At 45.5% G+C, this 18,902-nt stretch overlaps 1 protein-coding gene across 4 annotated transcripts in view; it reads left to right on the top strand.

Moving 5' to 3' along the window:
* The window catches only part of VEZT (vezatin, adherens junctions transmembrane protein), a 126,882-nt gene that overhangs the window by 90,685 nt on the left and 17,295 nt on the right, over positions 1-18,902 (top strand). For 3 of the 4 annotated variants that reach the window (XM_019489264.2, XM_006273628.4, XM_014606725.3), the window contains exons 10-11: positions 3,747-3,847; positions 5,228-5,435. In XM_019489264.2, coding sequence (XP_019344809.1) covers positions 3,747-3,847; positions 5,228-5,435 — 309 coding nt within the window. Of the gene's footprint in view, positions 1-3,746; positions 3,848-5,227; positions 5,436-18,389; positions 18,706-18,902 lie in introns of those variants that run through there. The other variant, XM_059726352.1, reaches the window with a different exon arrangement.

The raw sequence follows: 18,902 nt of genomic DNA, 5'->3' as shown, positions 1-18,902 counted from the left end.
AAAACACATTGAAGATATTTTAGTTCAAAAGTGCACTGCCGCCATTTTCTCAGCACTGACTTGCATTTCACCATTTATGCAAATGCATGTAATGCAGCGCCAGGTGTGTCAGCTTGTGTGCGGAGCAGACTCAGTTAATCGGCCCTTGCTAGATTTCATTGAACTGACTGTAGATTCTTCCTGCTCTAAATACTATATTTCCTGTACTTGTATATGATACCTACTAAGTTTTATCCTTCTCATCAATGTGTCTGTTGTTAAACCTATCTGATTGAATATCACTCATATGTATTCTTATCAGCTCTGTATGAATGCTGATGCCAATGTAAGTTATCTTGCATGATAATTATTACAAAAATTCTCCAGCTTCTTCTCTGATCATTTCTACTGGACTTTTTATAGGACTAGTTCCGTTAATCACTGATGCTGTCAGATGTTTAACAGCCCCTGAGAGGAAGTGGTGGTTTTTTATTACCTGCAGGAAAATTAATTTCTACTAAAATATATCACAGAGATTGATTCATTGAAACTCTTTGGTGTATTCTCACTCTAAAGCTTGCTCTAAACCTTTTAATGGACTGCTCTCTCCCCATATCCCTTTCTTATACAACAGATTCAGTACTTGAGTCTGCACATTTTGGGCCTCCAGTCATCTGCTACTTCTTGTACAAGATGAAATAGCTTATTTAGGGTTAGCTAAGGCATTGCATGATCTTTGTTTCTTTGAATTCTTGCAGATATATACATCTGTTTTAGGTATTTATAAGCAAGACCATAATGCTCTGCTGTAAACTTCCTGGATTTTGCAATGTTTTAATCCATCAGACAGGAAATTCAGCAACTGTAGCAGTTTAAAAATAAAATGTAACCCCCCCCATTTTTAAAATAAATTGGCTACAAAGCTATATTATACAGCAGGTACAGTGACCACTGCTGTTTGTTGATGCATATTCCCATTTGGTTTTATGCCCCACTCACAGTTTTAGTTTTTCAGCATATAGATTTATAAATTTAGAGAAGTAGTTAGCCATGTTAATCCAAAATCAGGCAGAAGGCAAGGTAGGATGGCAGTCTGGGCCTCTGACAGATGTTCTTTCCATCAAGCAACTGGTAATATCACTCATTGGAAACATTGTGCCATGTGCCCTGCTTCATATTGAAAGGGTAAGTTATCCAGGGAGGAAGACGTGCCTTAGGAATTTGCTCTGTCAGCTCTCTCCAGCAAGTGGAGCTGGAGAGCTGCTGACAGGGGCTATCATCCCTGCCTTTAGCTGTGCTGAGATTGAGAAGTCAGCTGGGTTCCTCTTGGGGGAAGAAGCTGCTCACCTGACCCTCATTCAGATCTAGGAGATCTATGAGAAGTGCAAGCAGTGATGGGCAGCAGCCCTAGGACTTGAACTCTCCAGCAACCTCATGAGGTGCTTTTTCCCCATCTCTCACCTGTCAGACAAGTTAGGTATGTTAGTTGAATGTTTGTTTACACTCTGGCTTTCATGGAGAGGTGCTAAATGGCTTCTTAAAGAAGCAGCCTTGAAAGCTGGTTGGAGAAAAGGAGGAAGGGGGTGAAACATGACATCTCTTGCTGCTGTGGTCTGGGGCAGCAGAATTATGTTCCTTGCAGAAAGTGGGGAAGGGGCAGGGAGCAGTCCATCTGGGGATGCTGGAGGACCTGCTTAAACACTATCACCTTAATAACATGCCACAAGTTCAAATTAAAGTGTGATACAAACAAACTGCAAAGATAGTTTATATTTTACAAATAACATCTTTGAGGCTGGATCACCATTTTTTCAGCTTTGTTATCAGGTGGTATATTGTTTGAACATTGTGACATGTTACAGTTTATTGCATGGTTAACAATTGTAACACTTGCCAGGGGCCTTAGAGGCTAGCTGATTCAGAGAAGCATAAGCTTTTGTAGGGGACAGCTAACTTCATCATATAAACTGAAAATGTTTATATCACATAAGATGTCCAGGGGAAAAAATTGATGCTTTTAGCAACTGACTGGATGGTAGCAGGATCAACCCTAGCCCCCACTGCCTTGTGGCTACTCCTTGGTTGGAAAAAGGCTAAAGGACATCACTCTGACAGAAGTGTGCCCTTGCTTAGGCATTAGGTAGTCAGCAGCAGTTCTCATCTGTTGCTCTCTGGCAGAAACTACAGCTATCGAGGCACTGACTATCTGGACTCAGTCTGGCCTTTGGATTCTGTCTGTGGTCATAAGGGGGGATGGTACGTCTTGGGCAGCCTCCACTCCTCCATACTCTTGCTTAGGCATATGTGTTGAAGGTCTTGGTGTGATGATCACAGGACTCGGTACAAGCAGGTTCATCAGGCACCTGACTAGACCTCTTACATGTACACCAAGATCCAAAGGATTGATTGTGGCCTACCAAATGGTAGCAGCAGCTTTTGGTGCTTGAAGAGGTACAAGAGGCATTTTCAGGTTTTGTTTTGTTTTTTTTTTTTGGCATAAGCATTTAGCTTAATTTTATCCTAAACTGATCAGCATTGAAATAGCTAACGCTGTTTTCATTTATGTTGTCATGCTTTAAACTTCAGAAATAGCTCTCCGTTGACATGAAAAAAACAGCTCAGTCATCTTAGTTCTCTTGGTCTACACTGCAGACTCAGGAGGTTGGAATTACATTGATTACATTCATAGATTTCCTAGATGTTAGGGCTGGAAGGGACCTAGAAGATCACTGAGTCCAGCCCCCTGCCCCAGGGGCAGGAAGTCAGCAGGGGTCATAGGATCCCAGCAAGATAAACATCCAAATGTCTCTTGAAGGGGTTTAAAGTAGGTGCTTGAACCACGTCTGGCAGCAGTCTATTCCAAACCTTGGGGGCTCAGACAGTAAAGAAGTTCTTCTTTATGTCCAGCCTGAAACGGTCATGGAATAATTTGTGACCATTCAATCTTGTCATCCCTTGGGGCACATTTCTCATCTCACTCTTCAGGTTATCTTCTAAACTTAAAAGGATAGGAACGTAATTATTTGTTTTCAAGAGAACATTATCAGTTGTGGGACAAAAGGGCCTTATGATTTACCACAGTGACCACTTCTATAAATTAATTCTACTATCTTAGCCATTTCTATTCCATTCATCTTTAGAATGTCTAGGCCCAAAATTCACTCCAATCTGTCATTGCCAGAAGGAAATGCAGTGAATTGAAGTCAACGTGAAAATGTATTTTTCTTTCTACTGACTGTCATAAGTCAAGTTTAAACACATTAATTGATGTATTCAAGTGCAAAAGAACCTCACCGTATTTGTAAAAGTGCATTCTGCATACCTGTACAGTGGTAATACATTAAGTGCAGAACTATGGGTACATCTAAGGAGTGGCATCTGCTTTAGACCAGCACTTCTATTGGGCAACCATTCCAAATATAAAGGATATAGAAGAAATTATTGTTAACTTCTACATGTATTTCATTTCAAACTTTGTCAATTCTTACAATTCAAATAACGGAGGAAAAAAAACGTGGCAAACCCCTCAATACTCTGAACTTAATGTAAAGTACTGTAAAATGTCCGACAGGTTCCTAATAATTCTTGAAGGGTATCATCAAACTTCTAGTAAGCTAGTTGTTATAAGTTGCTCAGAAAAGTAAAAGTGTGTTTTTTGTTTAAGTTGCATTCGAGTCATTCTGCGGCAAGCAGTACCACACTGAACCGCTGAAATTCAGTTGCTTATTCATTTCAGCACTTCATCCATCTTTATTTATTTCCTCAAGGTAAACCCGAAGTATCTTTTGATAACACACACTGTACCATGCTACCTTTACTACACTCCACCCTGCACATAGAGGACAAAGACCCAGTCCCTGAAGAGCAGGTAAGAGTAAATAGAAGCTTTCAAAATATTATATATGGGGTTTTCTTAGTGCTGATGTTTTTCTTGTCCATTTCATTTTCAGCTGCTCAGGCACTGATCTTACCTTACTCAATAAGGCAGACATGGTGGGCAACTAATGATACATTCCTTAAGTGAAGAAAAGGAAGGTGATAAAGGATTCTTATTTGTTCTACCCTATCATAGCTGGTGGGCCACAGGCCACATACAGGCCTGCTAGGAGTTAACATGGTGGCTGCATGTTAACCTGCAGGCTCCTTCCTGGCCACCACTCCCCCCACTGCTCCTGCTGCTTCAGTGGCTGGGATCTTCAGGCTTCAGCTCCCTCTTCTGGCTTTTGGGGCAGAGCAGAATGGTGTGAGGGATCTCAGGGAGGAGATCAAGCTGCTTACGTTGCATGTGCAGCAGGGACAGCCATTCTGCCTGTACAACACACGTCAGGGAGCAGCTACGCACATGGCAAGTGGCCTGCACAGTGTACATCCCTTAGATCTGCACAGTGCCAGATTTAGGTATAAGCTAAGAAAACTTCAGCTTGGGGCCTCTAAGTGGAAGTGACCGTGGACCAGCAAACTGTGGCCCTGCAGAGCTGGCTGGAGAGGCCGTGACTCCTCCCACAGGGCCTGCAGCAGCTGCAGTTGAGGTTTGGGCCCACCCCCTCCCGCTGGAGGGTGGAGGTATCTTTACCTGTGTTCTGGCTGGAAATTCCAGCCATGGGCCTTCACGTGGTGATCCACAGTTTTCTAGGCTGCTGCCGCTTCCAATCCATAATTTTCTGGGTCGCAGTATAGAAAGGTTGGGAACCCCTAGCTTAGGGCCCCACCAGCCCTGAATCTGCAGCTTGCGTAGCATGCAGCTCCTGGCCACCCAGAAGTTAGGCAGCCCTGCCCTAAGTAGTCTTAGAGGGTTTATATAATCTCTTCACTTTTGGACAATTAAGTTATGCTTTACCAAAACCAATTTTGGGTTGTTTTCTTTCACCTTAAAGACGATTGTTTTGCATCCACAGGGTTCTTGAGAGCACTGCAGCAAAGTCCACCCATCCACTCCTGCCCCACTAAACCCAGAAATGAGGCTGTAAAACCATTCTGAGTGCACCCCTGCATCTGGTCTCAAAACATTTGTCTTCAGCATGCCTGGGAGTGGCTCCAGGGGGTGCTCTCAGGACATCTTCAGTACCTCATTTCTGAGCTTGGCAGAGCAGGAGCAGATAAGCAGAGTGCTACCTGGGAAATACTGCAGAAGCAGGTTAGACTTGCCTAGCATGACCTCCTCTGGAAGCTAAAGATTGTACAGCAACTCTTAGAACTGGGCCATGGGGACTCATCAGGTGAAAAAAACAATTTTATTCTTTTTCCTCAGGAATTGGAAGCGTATGTTGAAGATACAGATATGGACAGTGAATACAGAACAGATGACTTTTACTGCTTTTCCCAAGAAGAGAGGGAGAGACAAAGACATGAGAGGGAAGAGTCTAAAAGAGTATTACAAGAACTGAAATCTGTGTTGGGTTTTAAGGCTTCAGAGGCAGAAAGGCAAAAATGGAAGCAGCTGCTATTTAGTGACCATGGTAAGCATTATTGGTAAATTAATGGCACTCAAAGGAAGGAAGGGTATGTGTCTATTTGCAGTCAACTTTTGACTGTGTTGCTAGAATGCAAACTGTGTTCAACTGTAGTAGAGCCTTTGATAGATTTCATAGACATTCAGGTTAGAAGGGACCCCAGAGGATCATCAAGTCCAGCCCCTTGCCCCGGGGGCAGGAAGGTAGCAGGGATCATAGGATCCCAGCAAGATAAGCATCCAAATGTGTCTTGAAGGCATTCAAAGTGGGTGCTTGAACCGCCTCTGACAGCAGTCTATTCCAAACTTTGGGGTCTCAGACAGTAAAGAAGTTCTTCCTTATGTCCAGCCTGAATCGGTCATAGCAGAGTTTGTGACAGTTTGATCTTGTCATCCCTTGGGGCACTCTGGTGAGCAGACGTTCCCCCAGATCCTGATGAGGACCCCTGATAAACTTATGGGTGACCACCAGATCACCCCTGAGCCTGGCTTTTCTAGGCTGAAGAGTCCCATGGCTCTCAGCCTCTCATCATAAGGTCTGTTTTCCTGACCTCTGATCATGCATGTGGCTCTCCTCTGCATTCTCAAGCTTTTCTGCATCCTTTTTGAATTGCGGAGTCCAAAACTGGACGCAGTACTCCAGCTGCGGCCTCACCTAGGCCAAGGACAATGGGAGAATGACATCCCGGGATTTGCTTGAGAAGGATCTACGGATGCAAGCCATTTGCTCGCTTTACTAGCCACAGCATCACATTGAAGGCTCGTGTTCATCTTGTGGTCAATCATGACCCCCAAGTCCCTTTCATCTGTAGTGCTAACCAGCATTGCACTGCTGAGCCTGTACGGATGCTGCAGGTTTTTCCTCCCAAGGTTGAGACCCTTGCATTTTTTGGTGTTGAACACCATCAGGTTCTCATCCACCCATTTCTTGAGCCTGTCAAGATCTGCCTGGATCACCCTCCTATCCTCAGGTGTGGATGCTTTACCCCAGAGTTTGGTGTCATCGGCAAACTTGGCCAGCCCGCTTCTGACACCAATGTCTACATCATTGATGAGGATGTTAAACAGTATAGGCCCTAGGACAGAGCATTGAGGGACCCCTTTGGTGACTGCGCACCCAGACAATTGGCTTCCATCAACCACCAGCCTCTGAGTCCTGCCGCGGAGCCCGTTCCCCAGCCAGCAGATTGTGGTGAGGTCAAGGCCGCAGTTAGCCAGTTTTGCTAAGAGGTGATCATGGGATACCAGATCGAAGGCTTTTTTGAAGTCAAGATATACGACATCAATCTCTTCCCCCTTGTCCAGGTGATAGGTCACCTGGTCATAAAAGGAAATAAGATTGGTCAAGCAAGGCCTATGCGCAACAAACCCGTGCTGGGTATCCCTCAGAATATTGTTGTCAGCTAATCTGTTAAGAATGGCCTCTTTGATAATCTTTTCCAAAGGCTGATGGGCCTGTAGTTTGCCGGATCTACTTTCCTCCCTTTCTTGAAGATTAGGCATGACTTTGGCCTTCTTCCAACCTTTGGGCACTTTACCAGAGCACCAGAAGTTCTCAAAGATCTGTGCCAGGGGCTGAGCTATGATGCTTGCCAGCTCCTTGAGTACCTTTGGGTGTAAACCTTCAGGGCCGGCTGACTTGAAGGTTTCCTGACAGGCTGACTGTCAAGGTGTTCCTTCACGAGGTCAGCATTGATGGAGGGCAAGGAATCTCCCTCACCCGCGCCTCCCTGACCCAAGTGGGCAGGGGCGTCCCATGGGACTGGTGAAAAATTGATGCAAAGTGCCCATTAAGCAAGTTTCCTTTTTCCTGGGCATCCGTTGTCAGCTCTCTACATATCTAAAAAAGGAGCTTTTATTTTCCTTGATATTTGTAGCTAGCTGGAGTTCCATCTCAGCCTTGGCTTTCCTGGTTTGCTCTCTGCAGGTCTGGACCAGAGTAGAGTATTCCTCCTTGGTGGTGGTTCCAGTCCTCCATCCTTTGTTGGTCTTCCTTTTAAGATGCAGGAGGTCCGCCAGTTCCCTGGAGAGCCAAGGGAGCTGCTGTGCCCTTTTGCTGCCTTTCCTCCGGATGGGATGAACTTTGCTTGCGAATCCAGGATTGCTTCCTTGAGGAGCAACCACTTGTCCTGAACTCCCCTCCCCTTTGAGTTGTGGCCCTTTAGGGCCTCACTGACAAGCCTCCTTAGCTTGTCAAAGTCATCTTTCCTGAAGTCGAGGACTTCTGTATTACTGACTGACTTGCCAGCTTTACAGCAGATGGTGAAGGTGATCAGCTCATGGTCACTGTCACCCAGCTTCCCTTCGATCATTAGGTCGCTGATTAGGTCATCCCTGGTTGCCAGTACGAAGTCGAGCAGTGTCTTACCTGTCGTCGGCCCGTAGACTTTCTGCATCAGATAGAGGTCATCCATGCATGAGAGAAAGCTTTGCGACGGCTCGGATTTGGCTCAGCACCCCTCCCACGAGATGTCTGGGTAGTTAAAGTCTCCCATGACAATCATGCACCAGGATTGTGCGGCCTCAGCTAATTCCCTGGCAGACTCCTGGTCAAGGTCTTGACCCTGGGTAGGGGGTCTGTAGTAGATTCCCACCGTAGTATTCCGTGTGCCATGTTCCTCATGGATTTTAACCCAGAGGGTCTCAAGTCGCCTACTGTGGGTACCAATGTCAACTTGCAGGGACGTGTAGCTTTCCTTGACATAGAGAGCTATACCTTCTCCCCTTTTGTCCACTCGATCCCTCCTGTACAGGGTATAGCCATCTATACCTGTGGTCCAGTCATGGGTGGAGTCCCACCAGGTCTCCGTTATCCCTATGACATCATAGTTATTTACGTTTAGCAGGAGGACAAGTTCCTTCTGTTTATTCCTCAAGCTCCTGGCATTTCTGTGTAGGCACACAAGTGTCCCCTTGGGGGCCCCTGCCTTGCCTACAGATTGTTCCAGGGCTGGGGCAGGGGTGGGATCCCTTAAATGCCTTGACCTGCTGGCTTTGCAAGGGTTGCTCAGTGGACCAGCAGTGGCAGTAGTCCCCCCATCCCCCGGTGGGCTTAGTTTAAAGCCTGGTGGAGCAGGTCAGCCAGTCTGGCTGAGAAGAGCCTCCTCCCCAGCGGAGAGAGGTGGAGGCCATCCCTTCCCAGTAGCTCACTGCCTCTCTCACCAAAGAGCCAAAGCCTTCCCGACGACTTTATTTGCTACTCTATGACTCTAAATTTGCTACTCTCTATCTTCCTGTATGGCTTTTAGCATTATTACACTTCCTGATTAAAAGAACCAAAGAAACTCTGAGATGAGAACAAAGCAATTTACTTCAGTGTGCTAAGAATTTGGTTGTTGGCCCATAGATGGGTTTAAGCATAGCATAAAGAGATCTGTCACCAAATGAAGTATGCAGCCCAAGCTGACTTTCTTTCATTGCTCATCACCAAATCTGTGCTTGAGGTGGAGAGCAAATTGTAAAAATTGTACATCTTTGATAGTGAAAAATTATTTTTATTGGTTAAACTAATACTTTGGAATTTTACCCAGATTCACAGAGATCTGTAGATTAAAATGAAAGGCCTAGACCTTCATGTACTTTTCCATAAATTTAAGTCCTAGTAAAACTCTAAAACAGAAAATATATGCGGGTGGGTATTGGTTCCCATAAAAGTGAGAGAGAATATAAATATATATTTCATAGATTTCATAGACATTAGGGCTGGAAGGGACCTTGGAAGATCATTGAGTCCAGCCCCCCGCCCAAAGGGTAGGAAGTCAGCTGGGGTCATATGATCCCAGCAAGATAAGCATCCAGTTTCATCTTGAAGGTGTTCAATGAAGGCGCTTGAACGACCTCCGGTGGCAGGCTGTTCCAGACCTTGGGGGCTCGGACAGTAAAGAAATTCTTCCTTATGTCCAGCCTGAAACGATCTTGTAGTAGTCTGTGACCATTCGACCTCGTCATCCCTTGGGGCGCTCTGGTGAACAAACGTTCCCCCAGATACTGGTGGTCACCCCTGATAAACTTGTAGGTGGCCATCAGATCACCCCTGAGCCTGCGCTTTTCCAGGCTAAAGAGCCCCAGGGCTCTCAGCCTGTCATCGTAGGGTCTGCTTCCCTGACCTCTGATCATGCGCGTGGCTCTTCTCTGGACTTTCTCAAGCTTCTCCACATCCTTTTTGAATTGTGGAGCCCAAAACTGGACGCAGTACTCCAGCTGCAGCCTCACTAAGGCCGAGTACAGGGGGAGAATGACGTCCCGGGATTTGCTTGAGAAGCATCTATGGATGCAAGCCAGCGTTTTGGTCGCTTTACTAGCCGCAGCATCGCATTGCAGGCTTATGTTCATCTTGTGGTCAATGATGACCCCCAAGTCTCTTTCTTCCATAGTGCTAGCCAACAAAGCACTGCCGAGCCTATAAGGATGCTGCAGGTTTTTTTTCCCAAGGTGGAGAACCTTGCATTTATCGGCGTTGAACACCATCAGATTCTCGTCCGCCCACTTGCTGAGCCTGTCCAGGTCAGCCTGGATCATCCGCCTGTCTTCTGGTGTGGATGCTTTGCCCCAAAATTTGGTGTCATCTGCGAACTTGGCCAGTCCGCTTCTGACTCCAGTGTCCACATCATTAATGAAGATGTTGAACAGTATGGGTCCAAGGACAGAGCCCTGGGGGACCCCACTGGTCACCGGACACCACGATGAGTGACTTCCATCAATTACTACCCTCTGGATCTGACCCCAAAGCCAATTTTCCAGCCAGTGGATCGTGGAGGACCCAAGGCGACAATTGGCCAGTTTCTCCAAGAGACGATCATGGGACACCAGATTGAAGGCTTTTTTGAAGTCAAGATATATGACATCAATCTCATCTCGCTTGTCCAGGTGATAGGTCACCTGGTCGTAGAAGGAAATGAGATTGGTCAAGCAAGACCTACCCGCAACAAACCCGTGCTGGCTATCCCTTAAGATGTTGGCGTCGGCCAGTCCATTAAGGATGGCCTCTTTAATAAACTTTTCTAAGATCTTCCCTGGGATAGAAGTCAGGCTGATGGGCCTATAGTTAGCCGGATCCACTTTCCTCCCTTTCTTGAAGATAGGCACCACATTGGCCTTCTTCCAGTCTTCGGGCACTACACCAGAGCGCCAAGAGTTTTCAAAGATCCGCGCTAGAGGCTGGGCTATGATGCTCGCCAGCTCCTTGAGTACCCTGGGGTGAAGATTGTCAGGGCCGGCTGACTTGAAGGTATCCAGCTTCTCAAGATGTTCCTTCACGAAGTCAGCATTAATGGAGGGCAGGGGATCACCCTCACCCGGACTTCCCGGCCCTGTAGCGGGCATGGGCGTCCCATGGGGCTGATGAAAGACCGACGCAAAGTACCTATTTAATAGGTTGGCTTTTTCCTGGGCGTCAGTTGTCAGTTGCCCCATCTGGTTCAGCAGGGGTCCAACGTTGCCCCTGCTTTTCCTCCGGCTTTTCCCCCACATATCTGAAAAAGGACTTTTTATTGTCCTTGATGCTCAAAGCTAGCTGGAGTTCAGTTGCAGCTTTGGCTTTCCTGGTCAGCTCCCTACAGGACCGGACCAGTGCAGAATAATCCTCCTTGGAGGTGACTCCCATCCTCCATCCTTTGTAGGCCTTTCTTTTTAGCCTCAGGAGGTCTGCTAGGTCCCTGGAGAGCCAGGGGGGCTGCTGTGCCCTCTTGCTGCCTTTCCTCCGAGATGGAATAGACTTAGTTTGTGCATTGAGGATCGCTCCCTTGAGGAGCAACCACTCTTCTTGAACTCCCCTCTCCCTGTGGTCACAGTCCCTTAGGGCCTCACTGACAAGCCTCCTGTGCTTGTCAAAGTCGGCTTTCCTGAAGTCAAGGACTTCCGTGTTGCTGACTGACTTGCCAGCTTTTCGGCGGATGGTGAAGGTGATCAGCTCGTGGTCGCTGTCACCCAGCTTCCCATTGATCACTAGGTCGCCGACTAGGTCATCCCCAGTAGCCAGTACCAGGTTGAGCAGCGTTTTGCCTCTCGTTGGCCCATAGACTTCTTGAGTCAGGTAGAGGTCATCCACGCACGAGAGGAAGCTCTGCGACCGCTCAGATTTTGCTGAGCGATCCTCCCACGAGATGTCCGGGTAATTGAAGTCACCCATGACAACCATGGTCCTGGAGCATGCGGCCTCAGCCAGTTCCTGGGCAAACTCCTGGTCAAGCTCAGGACTTTGGGTGGGAGGTCTGTAATAGACTCCCACCATTGTGTCCCCTGTGCCGTGTTCCCCACGGATTTTAACCCAGAGGGTCTCCAGCCGTCCACCCTGGTCGCCAGTATCGGCTTGCAGGGACGCATAGCTTTCCTTAACATAGAGAGCTACACCCCCGCCCCTTTTCTCTACACGATCCCTCCTGTACAGGGTATAGCCATCTATCCCCGTGGTCCAGTCATGGGTGGAGTCCCACCAGGTCTCCGTTATTCCTATGACATCGTAATTGTTTGCACTGAGCAGGAGAATGAGTTCCTCCTGCTTATTCCCCATTATAAAATTAGTTGGGTTTTTTTAATATGCATTTTGTGTATATATAATACGCAAACATTATAATACACACACACACTAGCTAATTGCACGTCAAGAATGACAGATTTCACGGAGTGTTTACATGGCCCCCCCCTCACCCTCTGCTCACCTTTTTGGGCCATCCATCTAAAGACTTCCTCCACTGCCACCGTTGCATCCTCCAGCCTCTGGTGTGGGGGCTCTCTCCCCTGCCTGCCTCTGCCTCACAGCAGGGCTTCCCCGTGCCTCCCCTCCCCACTCCTCTCCCTCGCCACCATCTCCCGCTCCCTGCCAGCTGTTGTCAGGGTTGGGTGGCGGGGGGGCACTGTCACCATGACCCCACTTCCCCTCCCCACCTCCCTCCCTCCCCACCGCCCGGCCCTGACAACAGCTGCCCCCGTGACTCCCCCTTTGCTGCCTCCACCCTGCTCCCCTCCCTCCCTGCCTGCCACCTCCTCTTCCCTGCCAGCTGTTCTGGGAGGTGTGTGGGGGAGGGGCACCACTCCCGTGACCCCCCGCTTTGCCCTCAGGCAGGGAGGCATGGGGAAGCCCTCCTGCTCAAGTGGCCTTGGGCATGTTCACCACTGCCACTTATGTCACCAGCAGCAGCTCAAACTTGGGCCTGTGCAGCCTGGGCCCACGCAGCCAATTGCCACCTGCCCTCTTGGCGGCATGTGCACAGCTGGCCAAAAGTGTTACAGACAGACAGACACACTGACATACAGACAAGTCAGGGAACAGCTGCAGGCAGACCTGGATAGGTTGGACAAGTGGGCAGAAAACAACAGGATGCAGTTCAACAAGGAGAAATGCAAAGTGCTGCACCTAGGGAGGAAAAATGTCCAGCACACTTACAGCCTAGGGAATGACCTGCTGGGTGGCACAGAGGTGGAAAGGGATCTCGGAGTCCTAGTGGACTCCAAGATGAACATGAGCTGGCAGTGTGACGAAGCCATCAGAAAAGCCAATGGCACTTTATCGTGCATCAGCAGATGCATGACAAATAGGTCCAGGGAGGTGGTACTTCCCCTCTATCGGGCTCTGGTCAGACCGCATTTGGAGTACTGCGTGCAATTCTGGGCGCCGCACTTCAAGAAGGATGCGGATAACTTGGAGAGGGTCCAGAGAAGGGCAACTCGTATGGTCAAGGGCCTGCAGACCAAGACCTATGAGGAGAGACTAGAGAAACTGGACCTTTTCAGCCTCTGCAAGAGAAGGTTGAGAGGCGACCTTGTGGCTGCCTATAAGTTCATCACGGGGGCACAGAAGGGAATTGGTGAGTATTTATTCACCAAGGCGCCCCCGGGGGTTACAAGAAACAATGGCCACAAGCTAGCAGAGAGCAGATTTAGATTGGACATTAGGAAGAACTTCTTCACAGTTCGAGTGGCCAAGGTCTGGAACGGGCTCCCAAGGGAGGTGGTGCTCTCCCCTACCCTGGGGGTCTTCAGGAGGAGGTTAGATGAGTATCTAGCTGGGGTCATCTAGACCCAGCACTCTCCTGCTTATGCAGGGGGTCGGACTCGATGATCTACTGAGGTCCCTTCTGACCCTAACATCTATGAATCTATGAAATACACAGACAGACAGACTAAGCCTTTATATATTTTCAGATTTCAGATACAAAATATATGTATGTATGTATGTAGGTATGTATAAAACCCATATATGTACATATACATGTATGTATGTATGTATAAAACCCAACTAATTTTGTAGGCAGAAAGATTGTCTTATCTTATTCCTCTGTCATTCTGGAGAGCACACTTCTGGAGGCAGATGCATGCAAATTTCTCTGACCAGATGACACCTATGAGGCAGGTTTAATGCACCATATCCTTAGCTTCAGCAGAAAACCAGCAGCGTGGTGCAGTTTCTCTCTGTCTTCATAGGAAACATTTTTATTTCTTCTTCCCTTTTCCCCCCCTGTCAACCCTCTCCCACTCTTTCCCCTTCATAAAAGAAGACCAAGTAAAAGCACTATAAAAATACAGAAAGCGTGCATCTGTAACACTCAGGAGGTCTCTTTCAGAAGAAGGTAAAATCCCTTTGTCCTTGCCTTCAGCTTCGTCTGAAAAATCACACTTTCACATCATGGACATGGATATTGTGAAAAGTCTTATGTGAAAGCCCATATCTCTTAGGAGTGATTTTTTTTTTTAGGGACAAAGAAGTCTAGGGAAACTGGCTTCTCTGTTCAAAAGTTTGTGTGAAAGACTGTCAATTTCGGATGATCCTGCTTAGTGCAGAAGAAAGCCACATCTGCCACAAACCATATAATATCCAAAAGCAACCAATGTTTGACTGTATACTTCATGTGGCTGCCTCTGCTTCCATGCTAGCCAGAAATGGAGGGACCCTTGGATTGCCTCCTTAAAGGACTGAGTGGACAAGCGCATGAAATAATAAAGCAAACTCAGCTATGAGACTTCAGTCTGTTTTCAAAGCCATAAAATGTGCGAGTCACAGCCTATTTCTCTTTCTTAAATCCATCAAACTACAACCTTAGTTGAGTGCAAAAACAAAAATATAAAAAGTCCTCAGACTGTCTTTAAGAGCAGTCTCTTTTTCTGTGCTTCCTCTGATGTCTCATGTGACATCTCGTGGTTTGGTTCTCGCATTCACTTTTGCTCTGCTTCTAGTGGTTCTCATAATCTCCTTGGTAGGCCCATTACAGTGTACTGTCTCCAAGATGGATAATGTCTCTCCATTTAGAGAAAAAACAGGGGGAAGTCTGGGTCTCTGAGATGATCTCATTTCTAGCTTGAGCCTAAAGGTTGCAGGGATAGTGCTCTTTGCAAAAGAAGAGGAATCAGGAGATCCTGTAATGCATATGCCCTAGACTAGAATAGCAACAGATACTACGTACATTGATGACACATTTGCATGGACCTGTCAGGTCCTGCAGAGAGGTCTAGAGGGGAATTCAGCCTGATTACTGGCCAGCTTGAAGTAGCTTGAAGTAATGGCATTTGATGCCTATACACATGTTTTCTCCCTTAGCTGTAATTACAGCACATCGGAGCAGACTCAAGTCTGCTGGAACGTGTAATTACTATGCTCCAGCAGACTCCAGCATCTCGTGTATTAGTGTCTCTGCACTGAAAAATGGCAGCATGGGCACTTTAACTAAAGCTTTTTCAATGAGCTTTAGTTAAAGGATCCCCACCACCACTTTTCAGCGTGGGGATACCGATACATGAGATGCTCTAGGCACTTTAATTAGAGCAGCTCTGGAGAACATGTATAAATGCCCACTGAGCCTAACACTCAACACCTTCTCCCTTTCACTTTTAATGTAGTGGTTCAGATAGACTGCAACAGTTGGACATCTGCTTTCTAATGTAAACCAGTAGGATGGCACACAGGATGGAGATTCTAAACATTTTTTATAAAGTGGTGAAGAGGAAGGTCTCTTGTCCCAGTTTTTCCAGGGAAAGCTGAAAGCAGATATACTGACTCAGCAGAGCATTCCACAACCAGGGGAAAAGCAGCTGCATCCTGTAATTGTCAACAACATATTCTCAATTTGGGACCTCCTTCAGGTTGGTCTGTCCCCATTTACATTGCAATTCATCCAGGAACAGAGATTCTTCAGTATGGTGCAACAGATGTTTTCATCCAGCTGGTTGGGATTATGGGTGTCCTCAGACAGTTTAGTAGAAGTAATTTTCCTTGCCTCATTTGGTCATTGAGGACCTTCAGAAATCATTGTATAATCAGACTAATTCAAAACTTTTTCAGAACTCGGGTCAATTAAGCTTAACGTCCTGCATGCTGACAGATAACAACAGTCTTCAATCTATTCCCTTATGTAATAGAGCTGTTCCTACCATCTAGAAAACCCTCAAGAATCTGAAAAATGTGAGGAATATTGTTTTAATTATCCAAGGCCAAAAAACTTTTATCCTCTTGAGGTCTTCCCTCTGTCATTATAGCATTTCTTCTAGATATGTGCCCTATGCCGCTCAATTACAATTCCTCACTGATCCAGGTTTTTTAGCCCTTGGATGATTTGTTATCAGAACACATTAGAAGTTCATCATGTCTCTTACTTCTACAGTAGTAAACATTTTTGATTAGCTCTTGAATACCAATAGCTAACTGGAATTTTACCATGCTCCTTTGTTCTCCATGTATGGCCTTCTTCCTTTCTTTTGCCCTAAACCATTTTTGACTTACTAGTAAGAGCTCTCAAATTCTCCTGAGATGAAACAATCCTATTTTAAAAGCCTTGTGCTCTTTTCATGGTCTGTGCTTTATTATAAAAAAAATAGAAATGATCTGACATGGCTACCAAGGAATCCTATACTGGACATTTTTTTTAAACAGTTCTTGTGGTGTCTACATTCACTCCCTTAGCATCACTGTGGGCTAGAGAAACAGAGGCTTCTGTTTGGGTCGAGTTTCATTCATCAAATGTTACAGAGTCACCTCCGTCCAGTGCCCATCTCTTTTGTTTATATTCTGTCCAAACAATAAAATATTCAACCTGCTAATTACGACTACTGCTACTTCTCATGTCTTGCCACCAGTTATAGATATTTCCAGTATCAGGCACATAGCATAGCTTGGTTTGTAGTTTTGGCAAGGTTTTCCATGGTGCATGGTTCCTCCAGGAGCTGGCAGACCAGCAGATGTTCTAAGATCTATATTTCACCATAGTCAACACATGTCTAGATTGTTAGAGTTATCCCCACTTTCTCATGTTGTCTTTTACCTGCTTCTTGTTCAAAGATGATATAGTCAGTCAGCCCTGTGGGGAGGCATTCATTGATGCCTTCATACACTGTGATATCTTTGTTAAGTGTGTTGAATATTGTATACCATAATTCAAATCATGTAACCATTAGTAACTTTTTTAAAGCAATTCCATAGCAGCTAGAAAGCTTTTCTGAGATTTCAGGGAGCTGATAACTGCAGTGTCACCCTAGACTAGATTCTCTGACCTGCCATGATCATTCCATTTTGCTTGTGACCACTTTCCTGATGTCTGAAGAAGTAATTCCAGTAAGCCATCCAGATTGTTCTTATTTGTTGGTTTTAGACATCCTGTAATGCAGTGCCAGTGATCATTCAGCCCAGAGTCCACCATCTTTGCATAAGCCAATCTTTTCGGCACCAGAAAGGCATATTCAGCTATGGAACAGAAAAGTGTGAGTGCAGTGGCTCTTAGCGTGGATAGGTTGGCTCCTCACTTTGAGTTTGTAAATTCCCTACATATGTTGTTTGGGGTACTATCTTTACTTTTTGTCTTCTCCACAAGTGTCTTGATGAAAATGTGTGGGCTAGTATCATTCCTACATATCGAGGAGTCCAGGAGTGGTCAAATGGCACCTTGTGACAGATGATACTAATTTTTGTGGCCTCACAGTTCTGGTTATGTAAGATTTCTCCCCAAAAACAAAACCAGTAAACACTCAGAACAACAAAGAAAGCATCTTGCATATAACATGCACTTTTTTCCCAAAAAACAGCAGCTGGAGTGCAAAGTGTGAGAAATATGGTAAAAGCTTACTAGTGAAACCAAAAGTAAAATCTGTATATGATCCACAGGGAGCAGAACAATGAGCAGGCTCAGCAACCTAGCTGTTCCTACTCACTGACTTTCTAAAAGGAAAGTTCTTTTTTCCTTCATATTGCCTGTCAAAAACAAGATGTGTATCACATTCTGGGGAGTGTTGTATGTGAGAAACTACAGTACATGTGTTTTAACTGAATTCATATGTAATTACTATTGGTTGTTGTCAGTTACTGCATAGTTGTTTTGAGTGTTTGGTGGTTTTATTTTTGAGGGGGTTTGATTGTTTTATTTTGGGATTTTCTGGAGTTTGGAGTTTTTTTCTGTCTCTTTCCATCTGTTCTTCTACAGTTGGTTGCTATTTTCTAATAATTAGTTCTGTATTGGAAGAGGAACATTGTGTGAAAATAGACCAATTCTATATTGCCTCAGGTACTTGACTGTCTATAAATTGGAATATCCCTTCCTAGTTATCTTTCTGTTATTTTCCAGTTTTGGAAGTATTCTTTGGGAATTTAAGCACCAAAACTAGGTCTTAAAGTGCTTCCATGGGGAAAGAAATTTGCATACCCTGCCTCCAGAAGGAAATGGGCAGAAATATACAGAAATTAATTTTAAAATAGTGAAGGGCTATTCCATTAGAACAATTGACCTATGAGATATGTTTGGTTTGGTTGAGTACTGTGACGTGTTTTAAAAAAAAAAAAGTGGAAAAGAGCAATGCAATTCCTGAAACAGTATTTCAGTATATTTAATGAAAATAACTGATGTGACAAACCTACTGACACTACCATGTTCAGCTAGCTAAAATAATTATTACCAAGATAGAATGCAGCAGAAAACTTACTACCTTAAATGTGTTTCCCATGAAAAGTTTGTGTATTTTCCAGAGTTATTTTCATCTCTGCTTACAGGGGTAAAGTCAGAATGGAATTAGGAAGGGAAATGCCACAAGGGGACCTGCTGTTGCTGCTCTTATGTATGTTCGTGCTGCTACTCTAATGGAGCTACTGCAGTTTAGGGATCTGTTTCTTGGAAATGGACACTATCGTTTTGTTAAAAAGAAAGAAGCCTGTTCTTCAAGAAGTGATTGTATCATGTTGTACTAACCCCTAACACTGGGTGGAGAGACTTTCTGGCAAACATCCCGTTGCTGGCAATGGGACTTACTGCTGCTACTAACATCAAGAAAAGCTAAATTAAACCATGTTTATTTGCAAGAACAACTTACCCTACTGTATGGATACGTCTTATTTATATGTTGTGATGTATAAAATAAGTTACTGCATGTGAGAGCCTTTTTATTATGTATAGTTATCTTGATTAGATACCTGTTATTTATGGAAGAAAGTTCAAATTTGTGTGCAGTGCAGCAACTGATTTTGCTTATAACTTCCATAACACATCATCTCTATGCAAGGCCATTT

The sequence above is a fragment of the Alligator mississippiensis genome, chromosome 4 (assembly GCF_030867095.1).
Source record: "Alligator mississippiensis isolate rAllMis1 chromosome 4, rAllMis1, whole genome shotgun sequence".
Classification (NCBI taxonomy): Eukaryota; Metazoa; Chordata; order Crocodylia; family Alligatoridae; genus Alligator; species Alligator mississippiensis.
The sequence above is the reverse complement of the archived record's forward strand: the minus strand, read 5'-3'. Positions and strand labels throughout refer to the sequence as shown.